At 46.8% G+C, this 26997-nt stretch overlaps 1 protein-coding gene across 1 annotated transcript in view; it reads right to left on the reverse strand.

Moving 5' to 3' along the window:
- Positions 1-509: 509 nt before the first annotated feature.
- LOC144138379 (unconventional myosin-XV-like) overlaps positions 510-26997 on the reverse strand; it is a 157126-nt gene continuing 130638 nt past the window's right edge. The window contains exons 39-54 of the mRNA XM_077670633.1: positions 20018-20205; positions 18449-18573; positions 16953-17082; positions 16310-16382; positions 15661-15737; positions 15493-15575; positions 14552-14682; positions 9180-9274; positions 8866-9040; positions 7477-7709; positions 6387-6451; positions 5731-5870; positions 5301-5350; positions 4350-4433; positions 2964-3098; positions 510-1908 (exon numbers count right to left, since the gene is read on the reverse strand). Of these exons, the coding sequence (XP_077526759.1) occupies positions 1795-1908; positions 2964-3098; positions 4350-4433; positions 5301-5350; positions 5731-5870; positions 6387-6451; positions 7477-7709; positions 8866-9040; positions 9180-9274; positions 14552-14682; positions 15493-15575; positions 15661-15737; positions 16310-16382; positions 16953-17082; positions 18449-18573; positions 20018-20205 (1898 nt within the window). The 3' untranslated portion in view covers positions 510-1794. The remainder of the gene's footprint in view (positions 1909-2963; positions 3099-4349; positions 4434-5300; positions 5351-5730; positions 5871-6386; positions 6452-7476; positions 7710-8865; positions 9041-9179; positions 9275-14551; positions 14683-15492; positions 15576-15660; positions 15738-16309; positions 16383-16952; positions 17083-18448; positions 18574-20017; positions 20206-26997) is intronic.

The raw sequence follows: 26997 nt of genomic DNA on the forward strand, positions 1-26997 counted from the left end.
AATGTTGTACGCACTCATCGCTGGCGTCGACTATTCTGGCTTGATCACAATTTTTTTCACACGATTGCCTGTTTCAAGAAGGCGCGTGCATTCCTCCCTATCACAAATACACGCTGGCTCTGACGTCACTGCGTTCGATTCGATGACTCCGCATGTTCGTTGCTTTGGCAAATAACATTCCTCTACTATTCCCTCGAAAAAAAAAAGGACAAAGAAAAGGATAAAACGCCTGCTAGCCCGTCTTTTCCCCTCTCTCGCTTCATACAGTTCAATGTTCGCTATGTACAAAGTTTGATTTACTCAGTATCGTTCCTAACTGGTCGATGAAGACCTAAAAAAAGCAGTTTTGCAATGCATGTTGAACAATTACCTTTACCACACAGGAGACGGGTAACACTTTTGTACCCAAGGTCTCTGCACAAGGTGGTTGCGCACCCAGTTCATCCGCAAATGCAGAACAATGAGCAAGCAGGGTGAAAGAACTTATTGAAAATAGTAACACCAGAGAGTCCGAGATTCGTCTCTTTAATGCACACAAAGTACGCAACTTGAAAGCAGCCTTTCCGGCCTCCATTTTCGAGATTAGGCCCACACAGGAGAAGAAGACACAAAACAAACAAAGACCTTGGTGCAATAAGCCGCAACACCACCAGTGCCAAACGCAGTCATATTACACCGAAGAAGTACGTATATCTGAAGCCAGACTTGAACACAGCATTGCCCCCTTGGTCATTTCTGCTGTGGTAGCAATACTATAAAGGCGGGAGTAAAAGGCGTACTTTCTAAAGACAAATATCCAACCCGTTCAAGTATCGAACTAAAGAGGGCACTTCTGTTATCGTGAACTATGGGGTTGCCTAGACACTAAGACACAATAACACCGTTACGGGGCCAGAGAGCTGCTTCAGCCTACATTCAGAAAGGCTGCTTTCCGTACGTGTGGACATATATACATGCACACATATACACATACATATTATGCTTAGTCAGTTCCACCTAAAAGCGTCATGAAGGAATGTTTAGTTCGGCACAATGGATGGTTCCTTTGTGCCATAAGATAAAGATTTTGGCAGCTGTTGACAGAGGAAACATGAGATTTGAGACGCGTGGCCACACGCTTGAATTCAAATCTCGAAAAAGACACTATCTTCGACATTGCACACGACACGGTGTTATGAAAAAAAAAATCTGCAGATCCTTGCGCCAGACGGAGTGCCCATCTGTTGTCGATGGAAAAGTTTAAAAACTTGCGAGAACATTGGTTTTCGAGCAAGAAAAAAAATAGTTCTGAATTTGCCGAGGCGGCGAATTTGGTGAGACGACCACGTCACAATAAATTCGTGTTACAGAAAAAAAAAACATTGTGCAAAGTATAACTCCAACATGTTAAGCAAGTTGTGTTCAAGTAGAGTAGTCACGCAGGCATATGTGCGGTTCCCTGAACGCAACAGCTGTATCAACCGGAACGACTGAAAGAGTGTTTGCGATGGTTTTTTTTTCATCAGCGTAAAGCATACGGCTGTGACTGCACTTTTGTTGGCATTTATCACCAATCACAAACACATTTTCTTTCGCATATTAAAGGACGTTTGCATTTAAAAAATGTGAATTATTCAAATATGCGACGGCAGTGTGACAGTTGTGACAAAATTTCACCCTTAGAAATCGGTTGTTATGGCTAAGAGCAAAACAAACGTGGTAGGGAATGTCATGGCCAGGCTGCTGTGATGGCCTTTAGGCGGGAAAATAGGGCTGGTTTCCAGTGACTCTTGGCAGAGCATTAGTAGAGGTCGCTTATTTCAGGTTCCTGGATAACGTGACATCTTGCGGAGCTCCGCCGTGCACGTTTCCCTGGTGGCTCTGTTGGATGTTGATGTATTGCCGCACCAGCCTCGATATTTCGTGGGCCTGGGGGTAAAAATAAAAAAAGAAAGGAAGCTATAGGCACATGAAGACCAGTGTAGAACCCAAGGTGGCAACAAAATTAGCGAACGCCAATAAAGCTCCACGTATACACATGTAAACACTCTACCATTTACATGAAGGTCGTATTCCTTAATACACCAGACTGACGTGATGTACCATTGTTTATACAAAGGATGTTGTGCATCCTAATCGCGGCATAAGTGGTTAAACTTGAATTATGCCTGGAACTTTCATAAAATGTGCCTCCCCGGCACATTAATTCATTTACACTAGTGCAATTTTTGCCAAAAAATGAATTGATGCAAAGTTGTGCCTTTGCAAGCATGTAAATGTGACTAATCTACCCAACTATAATATATTTATGTTACATACCTTAGTTCACTTTATCCGTTTATTTGAACGTGTTGTGCTATAGAAAACTTACGCAACATGATGCTGTCACATCCATGTATACAGGGGGAAAGATTCAGTGGTGTTGTTGGCCCTGATTTCAAAAGCAGCCTACTTCTCGACTGTCTTTCGGCCTCAAACACAGGAAGAAAAATGGTTTGCAGGGATTGGACAGAGTGAGGACCTACATAAGGCTGGTTAGGCTGCGATTCGGTCAGCAGTTGGCAAGTACATTCTGCACATTGATTTGCTATTCTTAGGGCAGAGCATCCAAAGATCAACACATATTCTCACAAATTGGTGCCACAAAAAGTTATCTTCTTTCGGAGAATTGGAAATTTTGTTAGCAGCTTTCACAAATGCTGCACCTTGCATTATCAAGAGCCAGAAGGACAGGCACTTGTGCTTAGTGGACAACCTTTATTTTCATCTCTGCATTCCGCAATACAAAAAGTCATGCTGGCATTGTTAGCGAGCCTGCGTGTTGATTTTGTGGGAGCAAAAACAAAGTGACTACAATATTAAATAAAATACGGTAGTCACTTTTAGAAAGGGACCTAAATAAAAGTCCCTTTCACTCCTTTTTCCTTTGTAGGCATGAAACAACTAAAAGTCACGCTTATGTTCTTTTTGACAACACTGCTCACCTGGTCGGTCTGTATGCGCGTGATCTTTTGCACCATGAGGTTTCCGCATTTCATGTCCAGGAACAGGGTTCCATCCTCAGCGCGGACCTTGCGCGTCGATATCACTTCCGAGAATGGGTACATCCACACGGACTCCTGCGGTGGAGGCACGTTCCACATGGGTAATGACACCGACTAACAGCTTAACCTTGACTACACAGAAACTTGGTTTCACAAATTTCAAGGACTAATGAACAAATTAGGACTCCCCCCTGCCCTTTCCCCCAGTCATAAAGCTTTCTCAGGTTTGCGGAGCTCCTGGTTTAATGAAGTAATTTGTGGGTCCTGGTGCCTTAGTTAAATCAGAGATTGTTCTAACTCATTACAGATGCAGACAAAAAATTATCGGTACGGCGACATACCATGGTGACAATTTCCCTGTTTCTGTCCTGTGGAGTTCAGTATTACCGTATTTGCACGATTCTAACGCACGCCTTTTTTTTTTTGCGGAAAGTAGCCTTAGAATTAGTGCGCGCATTATAATAAGGCTCAAAACGCAAGTTGGCAAGCAGAACTGTCGTAAGCACGAAGCCTTCCCAAAATCTAACTCATCAATTCCGAAGCAATCATCAACATTACCCGAGTAAAATTGCTGCACCTATTTCTCAATGAGCAAGCCTTAGCCAGTTGTTACATATACTTGTGCAGCTGCAATAAAGGCCTCACTTCAGTCGTCTCTGAAGAGGCACCACTATGAAGCGTTCATCAAGCACAAAGTCATTTTACTTGCCTACAGTGAGGTGAACTGAGCGGCATCATGCCCACTCGGTGTCCCAAAGACATGAGAAAAGGCAAGATCGACTTAAACAAAGCAGGTGTATATTTTTATCCAACGCTTCACCTACCCTGAGCCCAAACAATTTTGAAAACTTCAAGACTCCCAGGTGGTATTCATAAAGCTGCGAACAAAACAAATGCCCATTACACCTGAAATTACAAAGGTTGAGGCAATTGAAATTCCAAATGCTTTTAACGTTCCCGGCTCCAATTTTAGCCTCAGCAAGATCTGGATAAGCAAGTTTATAAAGCACAAGGGATTTTTGCTGCCACAGTTCCATGTGTAAAATAAAATGTTGTCTACCATGTACGTGGTGTCATGTATTTTACACTTGCATGGTAGAATAGGTGTAAAATATTTTTTCAAATTACACCAATCATACAATCGAGTGTGTGTCAGAACCGTGCTAGTGCGGTACACCCAACAGTTCTCACTTTATATTTCCTCAGTACCCATGCATCTCTTTCTACTTCAATAAAAAACCCAAACATTGTAAGTAACCCTCATTTGTATTGTGGAGACTGGTTGAAAAGCTACGAACAAGCCACTGAAGCGGCTGTTCAACTTACGTGCGTGACAACGTCGAGGAAGTGAATGCCGTCACGATTCAACGCAAGGATGTGCTCGGACGTAGAACTCTCGTTTCGAATCCACTGCAGATGGAGAGGGGAAAGAGGACAGGCACTAAGTTAGGCGAATCTCAGTGCATGCTTTCTCCATAAGCGTTGCAAACATAACATGCTTAAGCAGCCAGCAGGCCTGCAAGCACTGTGTGTAATTTTATTTTATTTTTCTCCCGAAGTTGCTGTTGCAGCCTTTGGAAACATTGAAGAGAGATCAGATATCCCTACGTCCTGTGTGCTTTAACAAAATCAGCCAGTAGTAGCTATGAGGAAGGCCATAAACGCTAAAAACTATACTGTAACTGCAAACCATACTGTGAAGCACTACTGCTTTTTTCTCATTTTCATAGTTAAGACTTGAGACTTCTGATATGTGGTTGAAATGAAGATTGCATGAATGCAGCTGCACCACATAGCTGCACAAAAGAATTGGCTAAAACCGCTCCCATATCCCTTTGAATATAAAACGCAAGGCAATAGGCAGGCATTTTTCCAGCTGAAAGTGTTGGTCTATCCCAGTCTCGTCTGAATGAAGCAGCCTTAGTAAACATCAAAGTCTATCAATAGACATAAATTGCTTCCCAAATTCACCAATTATTCTTAACGCTCCCCCTGTTTCATTACCAAGTCTTCATATCATTTCCTTCAGGGGTTAAAAAAAGAAGGATAAGGTGGGGGAAAGTGACACTAGTGACACAGCGGAAGTATGCCCATGCGCCATCGTTAAAACGGTTCTTCCATTTAATAATCCACCCACCTTTTCTGGCATGCCAAACGGGAATAGGCTCTACCACTTCACGTATACCATGAGATTGGCTGAGTGAATGCTAACCACGATATGGCACTCACATGACATACTAAAGTTCCAAATGTCTGCATGAATGTCTGGATGCTTACCTTGACAGCGAAGAAACAGGAGCCAAACAGGGGCCACCTCTGAAGGATGTCTGCATGAAGTGAAGGGAGAAAGCATTTCGGGTTAGCAAATGATCCGCTCTGACATGCCCATAAATTAGTCCAAACCCGCTTATACTAGAAAAATTCCTGGCCGTCAGCTTTCTTCATTCACCTTCCAAGTGAGATCTCAATTAATGAATTACCCAAGCGAAACTGAAAGTTGTAACTGGCATACAAAACCTGCAAGAAGCATTGCCGATTTTAAGTTAACTGAAAGTCCGTGTTCAGTGGAGCAGGCAGTAAGGGATAGTAATAAAAATAGGACACCCTTAGCTGAACCCTCAAGACGAAACGACCGGCCAGGTCTGATGAACTGAGCTGCACATAACTCTTGCAGGCCTCGGCAGAGCACAAGGCTCGGTGCACTAACCGAGGCATTGGGCCTTTGCTTCGGTGTTGTTGAGGGCCATCATGTCTGCCCAGTTCCGCTGCACAAGGTCGACCCAGTGTGGTGGCTTCACCTCCTTGCTCGCCAGCACGGGCTTCGGCAGCAGGTACTTCACCTCGTCCCTGCATTGTTTTTGTCAGGCAGGAGACAAAAAACGTTAAGTTGCTTAGACACAGTGAGAATTGCAGTCGCACCTATTCGCATCAACTTCGGGTACTCAAAATTATAGCTTATATCCAACAGTCTGGACGTCCTCTTGAAAGTATAATTTATGGTATCAATGTCTTACCCGGCCTGACTGGGTTACTATGCATTCAGATTCGACTTTATTGCTGTCTATAAAACAATATATAAGCGATATTCTAAGCCTAAAAATGTGGCGAATGATACAAATTTGCGCCGTGCTTTGTGGCATGACACCGTCAATCAAAAAACAGGGAACTGGCAAGCAGTGGCAAGCTTCATGCTGCTGCCCTCATTTTGATGCTGTGTTTCTGTGAAGCTGCCTTAATGGACTCAAATCGCACAATGCAAATGAAAGAAAAAACACACAATCGACCTTTTGTTTGACTAAGCTTAGTTTCCTACATATCTCGTCGTTCCACAAAACCTGGCATAAAATAGTCTCCCCAACTTACTTTGATGGCACATGCTGCATATCTGCCGCCCGGTGAAGCAGGGCTGCTATCCGTGCTATGTCACCCTGCAAAAGAAAGGTGGCTGCATGTTACTGCAAGTAAAGCTTGAAAAGAACAGCATATCTGTGTATCTATATCTTTTGGAAACAGGATTTTGCATGGTTTCATGGTACTTCAGTGCGTGCAAAATTTTATAGAAACATCCAGGCCAAACTTTTTAACACGTGCCCCATGTATGTCCCCCCTGCATACAGCTCCTGTGTGTGTCACTATGTGTGCACCAGTGTGGTGTCACCTTCACTGCATGCCATGTGCCATAGCATTAAAAATTATGGAGTTTAACACGTCAAAGCTTCTTCACTGCAGCAATGTTCCATGACATTCAAAATTATGCAGTTTAACGCGTCAAACCTCTTCACTGCATGCAATATGCCATGACATTCAAAATTATGTAGTTTAACGCGTGAAAGCTCCTTTACTGCAGCAATGTGCCATAACACTCAAAATTATGGAGTTTAGCGCGTCAAAGCTCCATGACTGCATGCAATGTGCCATAACATTCAAGATGTAGAGTTTAACGCGTCAAAGCTCCTTCACTGCAGCAATATGCTGTAACATCCAAAATTACGGAGTTTAACGTGTCAAAGCTCCTTTACTGCAGCAATGTGCCATAACATTAAAAATTATGGAGTTTAGCGCGTAGAGTTTAACGCGTCAAAGCTCCTTCACTGCAGCAATGTGCTGTAACATTCAAAAATTACGGAGTTTAACGTGTCAAAGCTATAGCTGGGCTATGAGGCACTCCGTAGTAGCGGGCTCCGGATTAATTTTGACCCCCTGGGAACCTTTATCTTGCGCCGAAATGTCAAAGCACGGGCGTTTTCACCGCCACGGGAAAATCGTCCTCCGCGGCCGGGATCGAACCCATGCCTTTGGGTTTAGTAAGCACGATGCCTTAGCCACCAAGCCACTGCGACGTGTCTTAAAAACATCCCAACCAAACCTCTTAAGAAGCCCCTTGCGTCCCCATGTGCATCTCCCACGCGCCTCCCCTGTGTGCATCATCAGCCCGTGTCCTCTGTGTGCGTACCAGTGTGGCGTCCGGCAGGCGGCGCCCCTGCGGCTGCACGAGCAGCAGGCCCTCGAGGTAGTCGGGCGCCACCTGGTTGAAGATGAGCTCCACGTAGAGCGGGTTGTCCAGCCGCAGCGGGAAGAACCACACCGAGCGGCAGAAGATGAGGTAGAACACGTGGCCGTTCTTGATCAGCTCCGTCGTCACGTCCAGGATGTACTCTTCCCGGCTCAGGGGCATCGTCAGCGGGTCTGCAGACAACGTGCAGATAGATACCTTGACAAGCCGCGGAGAGCATAGCTAATGCTGCCGTGTTGATATGTGCATACCTCAATGCCGTAACAGGATGACTCCTCGATCATGTTTATCTTCACCACTGTCTCGATGCCCACTGCTGGACAAGGGCATCTCCCAGGTACTTCCAACCGTTCCTCTCCTTTGTCATCCGAATCTATTCGTTGCCCACATGCCTTCTTTTCACATACGTACCTCTGTCCTCCCTAACTTCCCATCCAGTCCCCAGGGAACATTTCCCTTTTCTGGGGCATACCACCCATTGCCAGTCTCCTTATAGTATGTCTGACCAAATCCCAATTTTATTTTTCTAAATTCGTACTGCAAAATGCCTTCGGTACTCAGATTTACTCCCGAATCGGTGATGACCGTCTCCTATAATTGAGCGTAACCTGTACCCACAACCCTTCTTTAGACCACTCCATGGGCTGGCCGAATGGCCGAAGTTTTTTTTTTTTTTTCAATGAGCTTATCCGGATGTGCACGATAAAAGTTCAAGTTGTTACCGGTATTATCATGTAGCATTACTGCCGTAACCTTACAACTTGTCAAAACTGTTGAACGAATAAAAATCATGACCACTCGCAAGAATGCACGGACTGCCAGACCAAGTATAAGCATAAATCGATCGCTTCGTAAAATTTGCCATGTTTTAATTTACTGTAACCCCAGAATTTATTTATCGCCTGTCATGTCTTTTTATGTTTTGTTATGCGTTTTTTTTTGTTTGCTGTCTTTCTTTATTTCTTGTAATCAGAGTGTACCTTCATATTGTTACATAGTGCTATGAAACTTCCAACTTTGATGTACGCCCTCCCTTATGTAATACCTTCGGGCCCTTAAGGTTGAATAAATGAAATGAAATGAAATATATCGAGAAAGTAATTCCAAACACTAAAATTCATTGAAACAAAAGCAAGATGAACGATTCACTGCCATTCAGTTTGAAGGACTCCCACTACCTCATGATAAAAGAAGTCAAGCTTTAGCACGTGTTTTGAACCATTGAGTCTCTTCAGCACTTTTACGTCTTAGATTACACTCTACACAGCCCGTGCAACTGCTACGATAGGGCTTACGAACAGGACGCACATAGACGATGGACAGCCATACCTCCTTCGACTATGCAGTAGAGAGAGAACTCGTCCATCTCAGTTCCGCCACGAACGCCCAAGATGCCGCAGATCTCGTCGATAATGTCCTCCACCACCGTCGTAGACTTGGTGTTGATCACCCGCTCAGTTCCTCCCGGAAGACGGTATATCTGTCGCTTGGAGTTGCGACCAGCCTGCGCGTACCAATGATCGAAGATGTAAGTTTGTATGCCTAATCTTCGAGAACCCTTGAACAACCTCGGTAAAATATACGCTGCCGAGGTGCCCAGCACCTCAGTAAAGCACTGCCTGTAGCAACGTAAGAATACTCACTGATATCGCGGCTATCTCTTCGATGCTCGGAACGTTCTTTCGGCCGCCGTACTTGAACGTCTTCCGCAGGTTCTGTAGGCACACCATAGCCGTGCCTGCGTAAGCCAAGCATCATCACAATCATCTTTATTGCACGTGCCCACCTAAAGCACAAAACACACGATTTAGAGGGCTGGGCAACTTGGTAAAGATTGTTCTTTCTGCGAAAGCGCGGTGAGCCATAGCGCTGTGGAGCAAGCGCTTAGGTCAGTGCTGCTCGCAACTTGTAACATTTCGTAAGACAGGAAACTGGTTCCAACGCAAACGCCACTTGCGCTTTCTCGTTGGAGGGAAAGCACGCACCAAAAAAAAGGGAGCTTACACTAACGCGTAAGACTTGACTGTAGCGAAGCTGTACACAGCCTTCATGGCCATCGTGATTGCAGCCGATTTGCTTCTTCTTTGCTGCCACAACGATCTTTACTCCACCACTGTTGCTATAAGTGGGAGCTTCTTTCCCTTTTTTTAAAGTTATAATCATTGGACATCACCTTGGAGGGGCGTATGGTATGACGTGTCTTTCTCGTTCCGAGCAAGTGGGACCCCGATTATGGCGAACGCTGGAGTCTTTGCCGTTCCGACCAAGTATTGCCACGATTACGACGAACGCTGGAGTTTTTTTTTTTGTTCTTTTGGCCAATCTCCCTGAGTGGGTATGCTTGGCTCGACAAACGTGCGGCGGGGACGCTGGGTGGTCGCCGCAAGGTACGTGAGCGCGAGCGCTCGGCATTTCCTTGGTTTCTTTACACTGCCGCGCGGTGGCCACAATCTTGGCCTATTTCGCTCAGTGGTATGCGTGGCTTGACAAACGTGCGGCGGGGACGCTGGGCGATCGTCGCGAGGCCCGCTCTCGTGTGCGGCGCGCTCTGCAATTTCTGAATATTTTAAACTGGGCACACGAAAAATTACGGTTTGCTAAACAGCTTGGCGGTTAAAAAAAGAAATCAAAGCCCCTTTCTTAAAATCCGAAGCTTTCTCTCATGCAACCTGAGTCAAAATCCAAAGTCCAAAATCCAAACTGCTTCGACCATGTCGGAAAGGTGCGATCAGATCATGAATCAGATAGACGTCGTCTTTATAATACGAGGGACCTAGGTTCTTCTGCTTGTGTAAAGTTGGCTGTACTGCAGCGAGTTTTCGCGTTCAACGCCACCAGTGTGGCATACAAAAGCTTCGCTTTAAAAATGCACGAACACATACTACACATATCTGCTGCGTCTAAAGGCTGTGAAGAAAGGCGGCCTCCTGCGTCACGAAGATACTTAAACGGCGACTTGAAGTTTCCTCCGATTTTGCGATGCGACAAATGGTAACCTATGTAATTTTGTTGTGCAAGTTTCTTTGCCCATAAAAAAAAAAACGTTATAAAGCTAGGGATAAGAGAATGTTCGATTTTTCGGATTTTACATCGATTATCGTTTTGTTCGATATTTGCATCGACTGAAATGGTGTGTATCAGAAGGTATCGAATACCTCGTGTTCGCGAAATCCGTATTCGAAAATATTGAATATTTGACGCATCCCAACGGTCTAGATTTCACAACTCCTGTCTGATCAAGGCCACAAGCTATCACCATTTCCGCATGTACAGCCATGTGCAAAAGTCTACGGACCACTAAAATGGCAATTTTAAGTTATTTCTCTTCCGGCAGCTGCACAGAAAGTGTGGTATACATGTGAGATGAATATTTACGAGATCATTGTAAAATAACGCACACAATACCCCGGGCTGCCGTGCGGCAGAGAAATAACCCAAAATCGCTGCTTTCCGTGTTCCGTAAACTTTTGCCTTTGACTGTACACAGGAAGTTAAGTTCCGACGCCCAGCCTGAGTACGGCGCTACGCGTCTCCCACCTCGTGTCCTATCTTACGTGGTCAGCAGGTTTCTGATCACAGAAACCCACCGACAAGGTCCGACGCACGTCATGCCTGGCTGAGTTGTAAAAAGTTATCTTGCTTTCGGGGCAAGTACCCGGTCATCTCTAAAAACTATTCTTCCGTGTCTAAGCCCCACCTCTTTGCTGATCGTGGCTAAATTGTCAGGCCCTGATAAGATATTGCGGATGTGCGCGCGACACTGCCCTCTGAACGGCAATATTCTATACATAACGAAGTAATCTCTGTTTTGAATCATGCTCAGATATTGACCACTACCCTGAACAAGCCAATGTGGCATAAATTTCACGGACATTCTACGCAATAAGTGCGATGGGTAATGCAAAATTACAGGCGGGAGTCAGCACAGAGAATTTACGGCTGGGTCGTCTTGTAGCGAGGTGAGCCCTCACCAGCAGTTATTGCATATATCCTCCGCTTATATCCACGTCCGCGACTAAACGCTTCTTCGAAACATCGTCATATGACACAGCAAGCCTGCAGAATCTCGTAAAAAGTGAAATCAAGGGGCTTCATCAGATACCACACTCTTCCAACGACACCTTTTATCGCTTGTGATCTTACTTACTGTATACCTCAAATGTGTCCGTCGAATGATCAGCTGTTCGTTAAAGTCGAAAAACAAAAGGAAAGCGAACGCGCAGCTTGTGTGTATGATTACTAAAACGGTCATTCCTTGATTTCGCTCCGCATTTGTACACAACAATAGTTAAGCGCCACCCTCCTCTCTTCCCTGTTTTGGAAAATATCAGTGCATTTCGCATCTAGTTGGTCTAGAGAGTCCTACCTTTCCTAAGTTAAGCACTAATTTTTCCCATTCCCTTACGAGCTATTACATTGCTTCCGGACTTAGCAGACCATTTATTTTTTCGTGGTTTCGTTAACTCCCTTTCGTCCTTGCTATCAGGCGGGAGTGGGCACATATTTAACGACCCACAAACTTGCAATATACTTACCATGTTCGCGTGGCTTCCGTTACTATAAAAGACATAAGTTATTGTAAGGTATTAGGAAATCACATCCGGGAATCATATTTTTTACGGCGTATATATTCGAAACAAAACCACATTCGTTGTCCGCGCTCCAAACGAAAACAACCTCTCACTGTGCCAGTATCTGGTTTAAACGAGGCAACAATAGAATTCATTTGCGCCTGACATATTCGGAGGTAACAGTGGTGATATGCTGCAGCCATCGCCGACGCCCGTAAGAGCGGCTTAAAAGCGCGCAGTGACGCGTCCCCGGATAGCTCTTGTTCACGTTCGAGTACTCTACCAAGACGCAGCTGCTCTTTGAAGAGCCCTAAACGTTAATTCGCTTTCAAGCATCACCATAACAAGTTGTTTAGGGCGCGGAAAGGCAAAAAGAAGCGAAAGAGAACCAAACCACTGCATGATCCACTATCAGCTTCGCAGCGGTCATCCCGTAAGCGCCGCAGCGATCGCGAAGCTCAAGGCGTATAACGCAGTCATGCGGCGCAGGAAATGTTAAACCTACTATTTACCCCCAAATAAACATCCTCACAAAACACTTCACTTTCATACGAATGTCCAGGATGTTCCGTCTTCGAGGCGAATACGGGTAAATAATAATTTTCCTATAATTTCGCCGCGAATCATTTCAATGCTCGCAGAAAAGCAGCCGACCGCGACGAACACTCAGTGAGAACTCAACTGGCCATTTATTTCCTGCAACGAAACAGCTGCACAGGACTTGGAAAAATGCGAAACAAATGTGAATACACCAGTCTAAGAATAGCCCTGCATTTGATGCACGGAGCGGTAATCCCCAAAGGATAATTTTAATTTTAGGCAGATGATCCAAGCTGGATTGTTCCATTGCCCAACACCATCGCTGTCATCGTCAAAGAACGCCTTCCATGAAAGACTTGATCGCGCGCAAGCACACCATGCACAAATGTAGAAAAGAAATTGTCAGTTCAAAGAAAGTTCACATATTTGTTGCAAAAAACGGCGAAACCTGACGCGCATCGAAACCGAAAGTATGGCACTCGGGCTTCCCTAGTCAGTTGTGTACTGCTTTTTTTCGCGTCTGGGTTGTTCCCTCTGCACATGTCGTAGATGTAAACAAACAAGCCTAAGTGCTAACTCGTACAGTATATTCTCGCGTGTGAGGACCTGAAAATGTTGTCGCGTAATACATGCGCCGCACTAAGCATACATGGTCGCCGAAATTTCCATTTTTTTTTTCTCTTTGCCGAGTGAACACGTTCTATTCGGCCATAAAAATGCAGCCTGATGCACGCGCTACACGACACACCCCCCCGCGGAGATTCCCCGCGCGTAGCTCTCGCGTACGTCGAAAGTCACCCCTAGCTGTTATCACCTGAGCCACTACCCTCTTCGGCGGAGCAAAGAGAGCCGTTCCAGCGAGCTGGCGAAGGAGATAAGATACGAAAGTCTGCGCCAGCAAAAGCCCGCCATCGAAATTGATAACTGCAGTGTCTTGAATAGAATGCTTGTGTTTCTGAACCTTACTTCATGAGATTTTACACGGTTCTCGCGGCATGAGAGCTTGAACTCCCTTAGATCGCGTTTAGCCCCAGAACTTGGAACAGACTCTAGACACATAATCACGAAACAAAAACGCGGGCTTAGGCTTGCCTTGCGTTAAGAACGCACTTTATACTTGCCAAACTTTTTCTGCGCAGGAGGCCAGGGGGAAGGGGGGGGGGGAAGAGAGAGAGAGCGGGCACAGCCTTCAATATCTGTTAGTTCCGAGCACTTCAAAATTCTCCAGCACTAAAACCGTGACCGTAGCGAATATTACAAAAAAAAAAAACATTCTTACATTCCTAGTTAATTAGATATTGCGCCGAAGCTGCACAATCTGCATAGCGCGCCGAAGCTGCACGCATGCAATGAGAAGCGCCATATATAGTAGAGGGCTCCGGAATAATTTTGACCACCTGCGAATATTTGACGTGCGCCGGAATCTGGACACACGGGCGTTTTGCGTTTCGCCTACACATTTATGTTGTCCTTATAGGAGTAGCAATGGGGGCCACACATGAAACTCGCAATTAAAATCACGCTTTATCGTAAGCATATGGGATTACTTTAAATGATTTTTTTTTCAAACTCGTACATAATACTTAAACAGGGTACGTGACACGCGATAGTGCAGGTATGAGAATTATTTGTTACGAATTATTCAACCAAAATTATTATTGGCTTAGAATTCAATTCGAACCTAAACTGTCTGTTATTGACATATGACTACTTAAAATCGTGAATATACTTCTCAGTGGTGCTTTACGCTAGAAGGTTACTGCTTCAGGTAACGCCACGATGAAGGTGTTAGCTAACCCCTACAGTGCCACCAAGACACAGTCGCATTGGCGAAGCCAATACCGCAGACTGGTCTATGCGCAGCTAAAAGGAAGGCACGGGGCACGTTAAGCCGACGCACGTACCGTGGTACGCTCTCCGCTTGTCGTAGGCGGCCGCCTCGAGGAACTTGAAGAGGTATGGCTTGAGGTTCTCGGAGCAGTCGAAGTACGCCGCCACGATGGAGAACAGGCGCCAGCCGCGCTGGCAACTGTCACTGCGCATGCGCGAACAATGCGTACACGAGCGATCAGTCAACTGTTTGGAGCCCCGCAACATAACACCGTACAAATTAAGAGGCTCCCGGAGCAACGGAGAAGAAAGGCAAAACATAACATCGGCACAATCAAGGCAGCTTCGCCTCGCTGCGCACATGCTTGCGGTGAAGTGTTTCTTACAGGAATCAGCGCGATGGTTTTCGTCGCAATGGCGAATGGTGCAAAGTTCGAATAGTCAATTTCTCACAGGCGAATGTCATTCACCTATTTGGTGTAGCAAAAAAATCAATCTTTTTGTACAACTGTTTTGCTTATGAACTGCAAAGTGGAAATGGTATATAAAAAAAACTGTGGTTGATTCCTCTGTCATAGCAATCGGTAAAACACGAAAGTGAAATGCGCAGCGGAATCTGCAGCTGAGCATGATTTGCGGGCCGGCGGTTGTCTTGTGAGTGTGCTTGGCGAGCGACGTCCTGCTGGCGGGTCGCTTCGGCAAAGGTGTACTGGCGTCACTTCCGCGACGGATATGACGTCAGTGAAATGTTGGGGTATGGCGGCATAAAACACTTTCGTGTTAAAATATAAAATCCGAAAACCAACAACCCTAAGTATAAAGTACTCTTTAGTACTAAAGGTTGCTTCCCCGCGAGAAGACCCTGTGTACAGAGGTGCACCCTTTACAGGCCGCTTGCTTAGTTGTACTGGCGTCACTTCCATGACGGATATGACGTCAGCGAAATCTTCGTGTATCTGGGAATGAAACACTTTCAAGTTAAAAGAAAGAGGAATGGGGGAAGAGTGGCACTCACGGTTTTGAACTTTTGTTGCTGGTCGTCTGCTTGATTATTTGGCTGTACACCTCGTCTCGAAGGGCGGGGTGCTTATGGCAACTCTGCAAAAACGGCCATCAAGGATCGTTATTACGAGGTGTGTCCAAAACTAGCGCTTCATGACAGTTTGACATGCGCAACACTCACCACTAGGATAGAGTAGACGCAGTCGACCTCGGACTGGTTTTTCGACATTGGGTAGTCGCCCATGTAGCGCATCACGGCTAAAAGGAACAATGAGGAGAAGACTTAATGTTAAGCCTTGTTTTCTGGCCGTTGGTTAGGCTACTACAACAGCAGAACGCGCTAATTATAAAAAAAAAATACACGTCGGGGTTAGTTTTCCGCGTGCACGATGAAAACATTCAACGCCCTCTTTTTTTGCAGCTATTCGCAATTTCGCAATCGTATCCCTGTCAATGTCGCAATTTAACCTTCGATTTAAATACGCCGAGATGCGCGATTAGAGTGGATAAACAAAGAGTGCACTGGATTCCACATTGCATTGCGTATTGCGTACTTTGTACGCCCGTTTACTCTTGGTCTAGTGTCCTCATTTACATGTAAGTACATACACGCCACCTCTAGAAGATGAGAAAGGACGGCCAATACCACAAATTTAGTTAGTGCGGTCACTGTGTCAAGATGTTCATGCGTGTGTTGCTTTCATGGGCGTTTTAAATTAAATTTCACAAATCTTGAAAGACCGATGCAAATAGACATTAGAGCTACCGGCAGAAAAAAGTTACCGTCTCAGTCTTGTACATGCTATTCGTAAGGAAAACAAGAGTCTTACATAAGAAGCTTTCGATTGCAAGCTTGTTGAGTTCTGGAGACTCGAGGTTCAGTAGAGACGCCTTGATTGGAGACTGAAAAGAAAAAAGGGGAAAAAATATGCAAAAACGCAAGTTTGGAATGTAGCCAATCTCTAGATCATCGCATGCAATCTCGATGGGCAGCACCATCACCAGCTAGATCATCCCGTCGCCATAGCTGCGCCTCAAAGAAGAAATGCACAAGAAATGCTATATAAACTGTTGCTGTACTTTTAGTGTTTAAGTATACAAATAGGCAACGCCATCAAGGAGGCCCCAAGGAGGTCCCCTTGCAGTTTTGACTTTGGGACATTCTCCCGTGTACAACACTGCATAAAAATTTTTTTTAAATAAGAGAACACCACTAAATTCAGTGAAGTCATGACACTTTGGCAATGACTGGAAAATAATGAACTAAATTTCAGCGAAGCTAGTCTACAGGGTCATCCTCTAGGTAGAGTAAGTTTCTGGAAAGGACAAGTTGACATCCAACTAGAATGCGCCAGAGTAAGGTGGATATCCAATTCTCCGTAATTCTACCGAATTGCCCCGGCTTCCAGTATCCCAGCATTCCGTGCAGTGAGCGCATATTTCCGTTACACCAGGCTGCTCTAGGGCACAAACCTTGGAGAACTTGATGAGCTGTGCGAGTTCCCTCCATGTCCAGTCGGAGTCCTTCTTGCTGGCCTTGATATCCTCGAGCATCTTCAGCGACCCGCGGAGAGAGCCGTCGCGGTCTCGCAGCATCTCGTACCTGCGAGGAGATACGAGTCACGTGGCATAAGCCCTTGCCCCGCCGCCCCCCACCCCCACCCTAGTTAGAAGGACAGCCAACCGATTTCTGTGGAGCATGTATATATTCCCCACCACTAATGAAAGGACATCACTTAAGACCCTTGAAGCGACACGGTTTTCCTGGTAGGGCCTTGCAACATTTGCAAGCGGAATTTGCAGATATACCGGTCGTACAAATGTTGCCGAAAGGAATTCTGGCAACCTTGACGGTGCGCAGCGCGGAAACATTTACTTTTAACTGTGCGTGAGTTACTTAAAACCTTCTCCTCCAAAACAATAACAAAACGCAGTCTTTACCACGCGTTTGCGAGGTTTCTAAATTTTGCATTGAAACCGACGGAGCTGTCTGTATACCATATTTTCGCGTGTACAACCACCACCAGAAATGCGAAAATTTCAGTGGCAAAGTGGGGGTGCGGATAATACACGGGGTTTTTTCCGACACCTATAAAAATCGTCGCACCTATCTCTTCACGGTTTTTGCGAACCATATGTTCACGGACTTTACAATGCTATCCACCATTTAAGGTGACTGAACCTTGAACATTGTTCTTTTTTCGATTATTCCCTCCCTTCCTTCATGTCCCTTTCCTTCCCCAACAGGGCATTCATGCCCCCTCTGATAATAAAGGCATTCCTCCTCCTCCCTTCATGCAGCTTCACCGCAATTCGCGTCGTGCCGTGAAGCTCCTACGCGGTAACACTGACTAAGCTTTCCATGGCTGCGATTGCGCAAAGCATACAAGGACGACGAAGAAAGAACAAGACCGAGCGCACTCTAACAACTGCATCACAAACAGCACGGATGGAACCGAAGATGACCTTGCGTACAATAATGAGGTCTGCGGCTCAAGTGAGAGCTCTGGCGAGAGCAGTGACACTGAGTGAATTGTAACTTTTGCCATGCAGTCAGTGTACTCTACTTGCTAAATATACGTTTTTTCTGTCTACATAGTATGTGATGTGTTACTTGAGCAGGAGCTTTAGTGGAGCCTTTCCTGTATCAAATGTGCGGGCAATACACGAGGATTTTTTTTTCTTTTCCAGCGGGCTGAAAGCGGGGGTGCGGATTATATTCAGGGGTAGGTTATACGCGCGAAAATACGGTACGTGCGGTGCGCTTAGGCATTACATGGCCCCACGTTTCAGATACCAGAAAGTTCAGAGTCAAGTTAAAATTATTTCCGCTTGTTCATTTGGAAATTTCTCGTGGTTACCTCCCGAAATATAAAACGCTGGCATTCATATGAGCTAGAAGACATTCACTGCACAAAAATCGGTTTTCAACCCCTTTAAAACAAAGAGTACGGTGAATCGGCAGGTACCTGTCCAGACTCTCGCGGAAGTTGAACATGGCGTACTGGAGCATGCTGTGTTTGCCGTCGGCCATGTGGCTGTCGACTCCGTTGCTCGGTTCGATGGCCTGCTCCTCCACCCCGTCCGCGTGGTCCTGCACAGTTCTTGCCGTTGGACGTTGTCCACCGTTGTGTACGCATACGCCATGCTACGCTACACAGAACTTTTCCCTACATTGTTGAAACAGTTGCTCGTCGACCTCATATTTCAATCAGTTATGACGTGTTTGTTCTCTAACTCTCAGGGTGGCCAGCACTCTGTGAACATGTGCACTGTTGACATGGTAAAGAAGACGAAGACCACAAGAGAAAATGAAACAATGAGATTTTGGCCCCCTGAACGACAGCCTTGTTCACGCTGGGTCTTCTTTATTATGTCTTCAATGATCATTCCCTAACAGACGGGTGTCCGTCGAAGCCTCGATTTCAACATGGGCACCGGATCCGGAAGAACATTCTTCAGCACTACGTGTACCCGGCGAATTGAAGACTGCACTTAGGACCCGGGCATAAGTCCTGCGGGCAAGAGTTTGTTCTCTTTTTCTTTTCTTTGTGTTCTTTTTTTCCAATTATGGATTGTTTATAAAGGTATAATCCCGGTTACACGGCCTATCACAATCAGGTTTCCATACGGCCGTATGTGCAATGTCAGTTGACTACATTGCACATCGGTTAGGCCTTGTTCGGCTTTGGTCGCAACATTTACAATCACTGACTGCGTCGTAAGCCTCACCAAACAGAATCGCGCGAATAGTTGTTGCCCATGGCTGTTGCTAGCGACACTCCTATTGCATGAGTCGTCAGTCTGAATTAGAGCATTGCATACCTGACTTTGGACATCGCATTGCCTAATTGGCCTGTCTGTCCTCATAAGTTTCCCTTTTTTTTTGCATTTTCAACGCACTCGTCTAGCCGGTAGACTCACCCTTATTTCGGCAAATCAGCAAGAGAAGTAAAGTGTACTAGGAGAGGTGTGTCATTCGGGGTCGATTAGGCGGGTCCCGATGAAAATTTCTGCTGTGAAACTCCTGTTGTGAGCAGCGCCCCTGGCGGCCGCTACTTACCAGTTGGTTTCACAAGTTTTGTTTGTTAAATTAATCCTTATTTATTGCTTTAAACAGTCTTATTTATTCATTTTATGATATAAAGTTTTATAAAACCCGTCAAATAACTGTTTAATTTGATTTAAAACTTATAGGTGGCGCTGACTGCAACAGGCGTTCTCTGGGAAACGCCGGCGCTCATACATTTTTTTTTTCATCGCAAAAGGGACCCGCGATCTCCATTGGTTTTTCCCCCGAACGACACCTTACCTTCTAGTACACTTGTAACGAGAAGCAAGTTGGGTAAGTTCACAGCACGACCTAAGAATAACCGAGCTGTCCAGCCAATTCGTGCACGTTTACAATCACAGCTACAGGCGTACATATACTTCCACCAAGCTTACAAGACGGCCCAGCTGATTTTGGACGACATTTGCGGGGGTAGAGATCAACCTATACGCGTATAAACCTGGTAGTATGCAGGAGCCCGACGCACCTTGGCCTCTACCCAGGCGGTGCCCCCGTTGTGCGAGTGCTCGGACGGAGACCGCATGTCCCTGCTGGCGGCGACCACGTGGCCGGCTGATGATGAGTGCACTGGCTGGCGCGCCGTCGACAGTGGCGCCACGTACTCGCACGGGAAGAGGCCGCTGTCGCCGGTGTCCGTGACGCCGTATAACCAGCCTGTGCAGGAAGGAAGACATGTCTGACGCAACAAACTAAGCGAGCTGCAGCGAGGAACTAAGCGAGGAAACAAACTAAGCGAGGAACAGCGGAGCTGGTGGTCGACCTAGCTTCTTCCGGTTTTGCTTGGCTTTGCTAATTTTTGTTATCTTTTGCGATGTTCTTTCTAGGCTAGGCTAAGTGTTGAGGGGTGAGGCCAAGTTTAGCTAGAGTTTACAAGGTTGTCCCCCGCATTGACAACGGATCCCAGGGGGGAAGACGCTAGGTTGGCCCCCCAGCGCCGCTGTTTCTCCAACCTTGCAACACTGGTGCAAGCTGCGCCAACTTTTTTTTTTTTTTGCGATTTAGAAGCCCAAGAAGGGCTATCACATTTAGAATGGTATAGAAGGGGGCGCGCATACGCATATGCCTTTTGTGCTCACACTCGAGCAGGCGCAAAAGCCGGCTTCACCGTTATAATACCCTATCTGCAGTGGTGCACCCTTTACAGGCGGCGCAGGGTTTTCTTTCCATTTTTTGCTAATGCCACCGGACCAAGATCAAGCTTGAACAGCTCGGCTGTGAAAAAAAAAGTACGCCCACCTCCCCTCGCGGGAACCCCGGAGAGGAGAGGGGACGAGTGGAAAGGCTGCGGACAACAACGGACGCACGCAGGAAGGACAGGGCCGCCGACAACAGGTGCTCTGAGCGTCGCATCTAAAAAAAAAGTCTATTGAGGGCATTCAGGACGTTCTCGTAGGAACGGTTCTTTCTTCCCAGGAATCCATGAGTCGTTTTAGCACTGACCGTTCTCCCCGTGAGCAGGGGCTGACCGGAGAGGCAGGGGCTGGAGAGCAGTCTCTCACTGCTCGTGGAGGTTGGGGGGGTCAAAGGAAGGCGTGCTAGGTGGGAATTTTTCCCACACACTACGACAATATGTCTGATGAGTGTACCTGGCTGACAGTATTTGCATTCTGGTGGAAATTACGATATGCAAGATCGCTCCCGCACGAACTGGTAAAACTGCGCCATCCAGTTTTTGAATCGTCGCCGTATGGTTAGACGGTAGATCGGACAAACGAGTCGGCTGAAAGACCATATTAGGGGCTGGGGCTGCTGGCGTCTCCTGTCGGCGTCATCGTCGTCGTCGTAATCGTCGTCCCATGTAGTCCTGGTACTAAAACACCAGGAAACTCTTTTACGCTTCGCGCTAGAACGTAACGCGTACTAAAAAAAACACCGGGACCCTCGTTTACACCTCGCGCTAGAACGCGCTTCGTGCTTCAAAGACGCCAGACTTTTACAGCGAAGCTGTTACTCCCCAACGGTTTCATCTCCGTTGGCAAAAACGCCAAGGCGCCAAGAATACACTTGTACACTGCATGCTTCGCCCCTCCCCAGGCTTCATGTTAGTAAAGATGGCCCGAGATTCTTTTTTTATCTTTCTACGCTGTCCAGAAACCGATTGACACAAACAGCTTCTTTTGAACTCGATCGAAACAACAAGCGAGGTTTCGTTTTTGACGGTAGCCAGCAAAAACCCACCGCTGTTGTGCTGACAGGACCCAACGAACCCTTTCAACGAAGACGGAATTAGTCGAGCGCTTCACGGCATAACGACGAGAACGCGTGCTCGCGCATAACCGAAAAACGCACGTAAGCCAGAAACGACGTTTCCCAGCGCCTGCCTGGCCTCACTTTCCGCCAAGAACTCATGCGAGCGTCAAAAGATGCGTACACTCCCACAGGTAGCACAAAGTTGAAATCATTTTTGGCGAAACAGACAGCAATTCGCAGAGGACGTTATTGGTGCAGTGTGACATCATACCGGGGGGGGGGGGGGGCGATTGCAGGGATTTTTCCAGGATTTCGATTTTGGGACAGTGTCGAAATCGTGTGTGTGTGTGGCGGGGGGGGGGGGGTATACATCCCTAGGAGGGGTGCTCGTGGTTGCGGAATATTTGGGTGGGGGGGGGGGGGGGTCGAAATTCATTTGGGAGGTGTTGGGGGGTGTACAAATCGCTGGGTGACTGGAATGGAGTGTACAATGAACCCCCACACCTTTCCCTGTTCATTTATCTCGCTTGCTTCTCTCCTACTTTTACCCGGTTCCGGGAACCACTGCACTCCCATTTTCTGTGGTTTAGGGACAGACAGAAAGAAACAAACATTTGCCGCAATCACCCGTTCTCTATGTCAGCAGGGGCTTACGGGGTGGGGGTGGAAGGGGGGTGGGGTTCGGTGTCACAACACCCCCGGAATTTTCAGCTTTTATATATGACTGGGATATTATTAGGGGGCGCAGGCTTTCTTTTTTTCTATTTTCTTGCCAGTGGCATATAACACCCACGAAAAATATTTCTGGCTACGCCATTGATTGCCAGTGTTCATGAAAAGCAAAAATGAAGGGACAATTAAAAGGGGGGGGGGGGGGAGGCGGTGTTGTTCAGAGTAGAGTCCCTAGTCAAGGTATCAGAGTACCCACCACTGGGGTACGCAAGTCAACAACGGCGGCCATTTCGGCGTTTATCAGCGTTGCGAGATCGCCGCATCTCTGGCCTCACCTCTAACTTCGACGGGGTCGTTTGCTAACAACACTGCCGAAGATGCAGCAAAACGCCATCTTCGGACACAGCTATGCTCCTGAAATGCTGCTACACGCGTTATCTTTCTTTCGCGTTCGGAACGACGTCAGTCGAATTCAGCCGCAAAGCAGGGAAGACAAACTAAGGCTGCGTTCCAATTCGCGGACAGCTTCGTAGACAGCCTACAAAGCAGTCTAACTAGACGTCTAAAGGAATAAAATTGGAACGGCGCCGCGGTCGCAAGCGCAACACCAGCGCAGACGACAGCGTCATAGCAGACATGTTGAGTTGCGCAAGCCGCAGGTCTCGTAACTATTATTACCGTTGTTATTACAAATGTTACGTAATTAAAAAATTAAACAAAGTCATCTTCATCACTAGTAACTTATACTAAATATTTAAATGAAGGAACAAGTTCTTTTGTTTTAACATTAATACGCAAAAAGGTGGCGCTGGCGTCACTTATTAGTTTAGACAGGAAGGTAGCCTGCATCGTTGCTGACTTCGATGCTGTCTCCTTGAAGCAGTCTTCGTTGACTGCTTCGTTCGAATTGGAACGGGGCTTTACATGGCGCACTGTCTGCGAAGACGGCAACGAAGCTGTCTAAACGGTAAATTGGAACGCACCCTAAGTCTACCACAGTTTACCGACTGAAAATGCACAAGCAACAAAATGGCGGCGCCCATGAACCGTCGCAGTGTCAACAAATGTCACGTGATGCGAACTGACCAATGATCATGGCGGCGGCACGAAACAAGACGAGGAAAGAGTGCCTATACTCTAACTTTATCTAGTGACACTAGTTCTGAGCAACGTCAATCTACGCCATTGACTGCTAGTGTTGATGACACAAATAAATGAAGGAAAAAAATGGAAAGGTGGTGTAGTTCAGAGCAACGTCAATGAAATGATGGTCTTCCCGGGCTCGTATTTTCATTTTCCCGGCCATTATAAAACGCCCAAATAAACGATAAATCGTAAGAGTAAGATTGCAATGCGGGCAATACCCGATTTCTGCCATAATGTGCAATGTGGAATGAACGCGTCGCCATAGCCGTTATGGCGTTCTCTGCCTTTATCGCAGCCAGTTTACTAGTGATAAGCTTTTAGAAAGGCGAGGAAGTTTTGCTGTGCAGCCTGGGCCGCGGCGCTGTCCTATCTTTACCGCGAGCGCACTGGCCGATCAAGGTCAGATGCGAAAGTAAGATCGTCGAAGAGGATCGTGATAGCAGCGGTCAGATATGCTCAAGCGATAGGGGAGCTTCTTAACCCATAGCAGTTATCTACGAGTAATCAGCTCGACAGCCGTGCTTCCCTATTGATTAATATGGCTTTTGGTTACACTTTTTTTTCTGATTAAAAGAGGGCGCTGATACGCCTTCCAGCATCCGCGAAAAGAAAGACAACTTGATGACCCAGATGTAGTCTACAAAAATTTTCTAGGGCACCTCAACCTTCAAGTGTTACCAAGTTCAACGTCTAAGGGTGACAAAATTAGTTTATGGTTAGGTAAGAAAGTGCGTTTGCGAGCTCCTGGCAGCTTTTCAGTGTCACTCGAGAAGTAAACTTGTTTTGTTTTTTTAACTCTTTGTGGTCTTTTAGCTCCCGGCATGGCCTAGAAACCTTTTACGAAGACTGCACCACCATTGACCGACTAAACGCGACGTATATGCGCAAGACTATCTTTTCAAGAAGACTCAGAGGTTACATGAAGTGGTAATTCTGCGGGTAAGATGCGGCAACACTTTTTGAACTGTCACCGACCTTTGAACTCACTAAACACGCGGCGTTTGGTTGCCTGTTATACGTCGGGGCTGGTCATGGGCGCAAAAAAATCGAAAGTGTGGTAAAAATTACTTCGTTACATTGCGAAAAACAATACATGATTTCGAACGGGACAAACATTATAAAGTGTAAATTTGATTGGCAAAACTTCCTTGACGCCCGCAAAACGCGCGCAATCCGTTACACACGCAAGCTGAATAATAAACGTGACAAGCGCCCTGAAATGACATCAGGGTCTCTAAGAGGAGAGTGGTCGTGCCCATACCGAAGCGTCCTGCTGTTCTGAATTTATTCAAAGGCTCTCCCCCCCTCTCCCTTTTTTTTTTCTTGCTCCATGACTTGAGAATACTCAGCGGTTCAAGAAAACGGGACGGAGAATATGCGCAAACAAGGTTTTGCTAGCGGTAGCTAGCAAAGGCGAGGTGCGTGCGGAACAGCTAAAAACTACCGTCGAAAGTATATATCGAAAAGGCACTGGCAGATGATGTCGAAAAGTGCGGTAATGCGTGAAGTAACGCTTTCATATTAACGCACTCAATGACTGGCAAGCACAAGTACACAGGTGGTCCCTCTCTTGTACGCGGGCGGAGAAAACAATTCGAAACCAAATGCAGTAGACTCCTGCAAAGACGAACTTGAAGGGACAGTAAAAATTTGGTCGTACTATCAGAAATTCGTCTTAAGTGGATGCATTTTTTTTTGCATTGTGGAAGTTACAAGAGAGGAGAAATTTTGTTCGTCTTAACGGAGTTCGTCTTAACGGGAATCCGCCTTAGCCGAAACCTGCGTGAGAGAGCGACACAACTGGGTCACTATAGTAGCGTGTGTACGCCCAAGTCAGCGTGTACCACCATTTTGATAGAACGAAAATCAGAGCACTGAGCTGGGCTCTTATCTGTGATACCTATATCGAACAGCGCCACAAATCTTACAGGTGCCAGAAAAGGGGTTTTGACGCCACGCGCATTCGTGACGTCATACAGTGTTAAAAAAAAAAAAGACTCCAGAAAGAACGTCCCGCAAAAAACTTGCGCCGGAAAAAAATGCTCGGAAAGAAAACTCGTAAGAAAAAAATGTTCCGAAAAAGAGTGTGCCGGAAAAAAAAAATGTCCTAGCAAAAAAAGGTACAGGAAAAAAAAATGTCCGAAAAAAAAAAGTCCTGGAAATATGTCCCGGAAAATGCTCCGCAAAAATTGTCCCTGCCCCCGCCCCCCCTTCCCCCCCTCCATCTCCCAAAAAATGCTCCGAAAAAAAAAAAAAAAGAGAAATGACACCAAGACGCCAGCTATACGTAGTCTAACACATGACGTCATAGAAAGTACACGCAGCAGTACCTCGCACGGCGAGCGTGAGCTGGCCCAGGGCTTTCCTGGTCTGCACCGCCGCGTTTCTAACGACTTCGGCCAGAGCTTGGGCCGCGTGCGGCCGGGGTCGATCCGGGGACGGTGACTGGCCGGCAGCACACAGCATGGTGGGTCGTAGTCGACGACGGCGCTATCCCTCCATATCCACCACCACACACACACACACTCGCGAACGGGACAGCTCCGCGCGCACTCGACGAAATCGCAAGAACGAGCCCCCCGCAGCTTCGAGGCGACGTCACTGGGCCATCCTCCGGTGCCCCGGTGACGAAGCGGCCGTGACGTGCGCATTGTGCCTGGGCCCTGAACCGCGCGGGCACGGTCCGCCCGCGCTCGGGCGTCGCCTACTCGGCGCGCAGGTCAAGCCGAACGCCGACGGCGACGCCTGTGAGTCAAGGCGCACCCCACAGATGGCGCCTGACTCAGACATAATGCTTGTTCGTAACGAGTGTGGGCACGTTACGGGGAAGAAAAAAAAAAAAGTGTTCCCAGCTGTTTGAATTCCGCCGAGCAATATGGCTATGCGCTCTATTGAAAAATTTATAAGGGAGTTGCGACAGCGAACGAATTCCATAATTTGAAGCGACCCGCCGCGGTGGCTCAGTGGCTAAGGCATTGCGCTGCCGAGCACGAGGACGCGGGTTCGATTCCCGGCCGCGGCGGCCGCTTTTCTGATGGAGGCGAAAAGCTAAAACGCCTGTGTGTACGAGGTTTCGGCGCACGTTAAAGATCCCCAGGTGGTCAAAATTAATCCGTAGCCCTCCACTGCGGCGCACCTCGTCGCCTGTGTTGCGTCGGCGCGTTAAACGCTACAATCAATCATAATTTGAAGCGCAACAAAAAACACGGACGAAGAAACGGAGTAGACGAACAAAGCAGGCGCTATCTCGTCTACTCTGTTTCTTCGTCCGTGCTTTTTGTTGCGCTTCAAATCATGGCAACTATTCACCAACTAGTCCAGCAAGAAGTTCTTCTCAGCGAACGAATTCATCGCTGTTCTTACTGGACATAGACGCAGACACGAGGGCAGACCTCACGATTTCGGGTAAGTGTACGAATAGTGGTTCGCCAAAATGTC

Source organism: Haemaphysalis longicornis, unplaced genomic scaffold (genome assembly GCF_048455015.1).
Source record: "Haemaphysalis longicornis isolate Haplotype H1 unplaced genomic scaffold, Haemaphysalis longicornis Haplotype H1 scaffold_5, whole genome shotgun sequence".
Taxonomy (NCBI): domain Eukaryota; kingdom Metazoa; phylum Arthropoda; class Arachnida; order Ixodida; family Ixodidae; genus Haemaphysalis; species Haemaphysalis longicornis.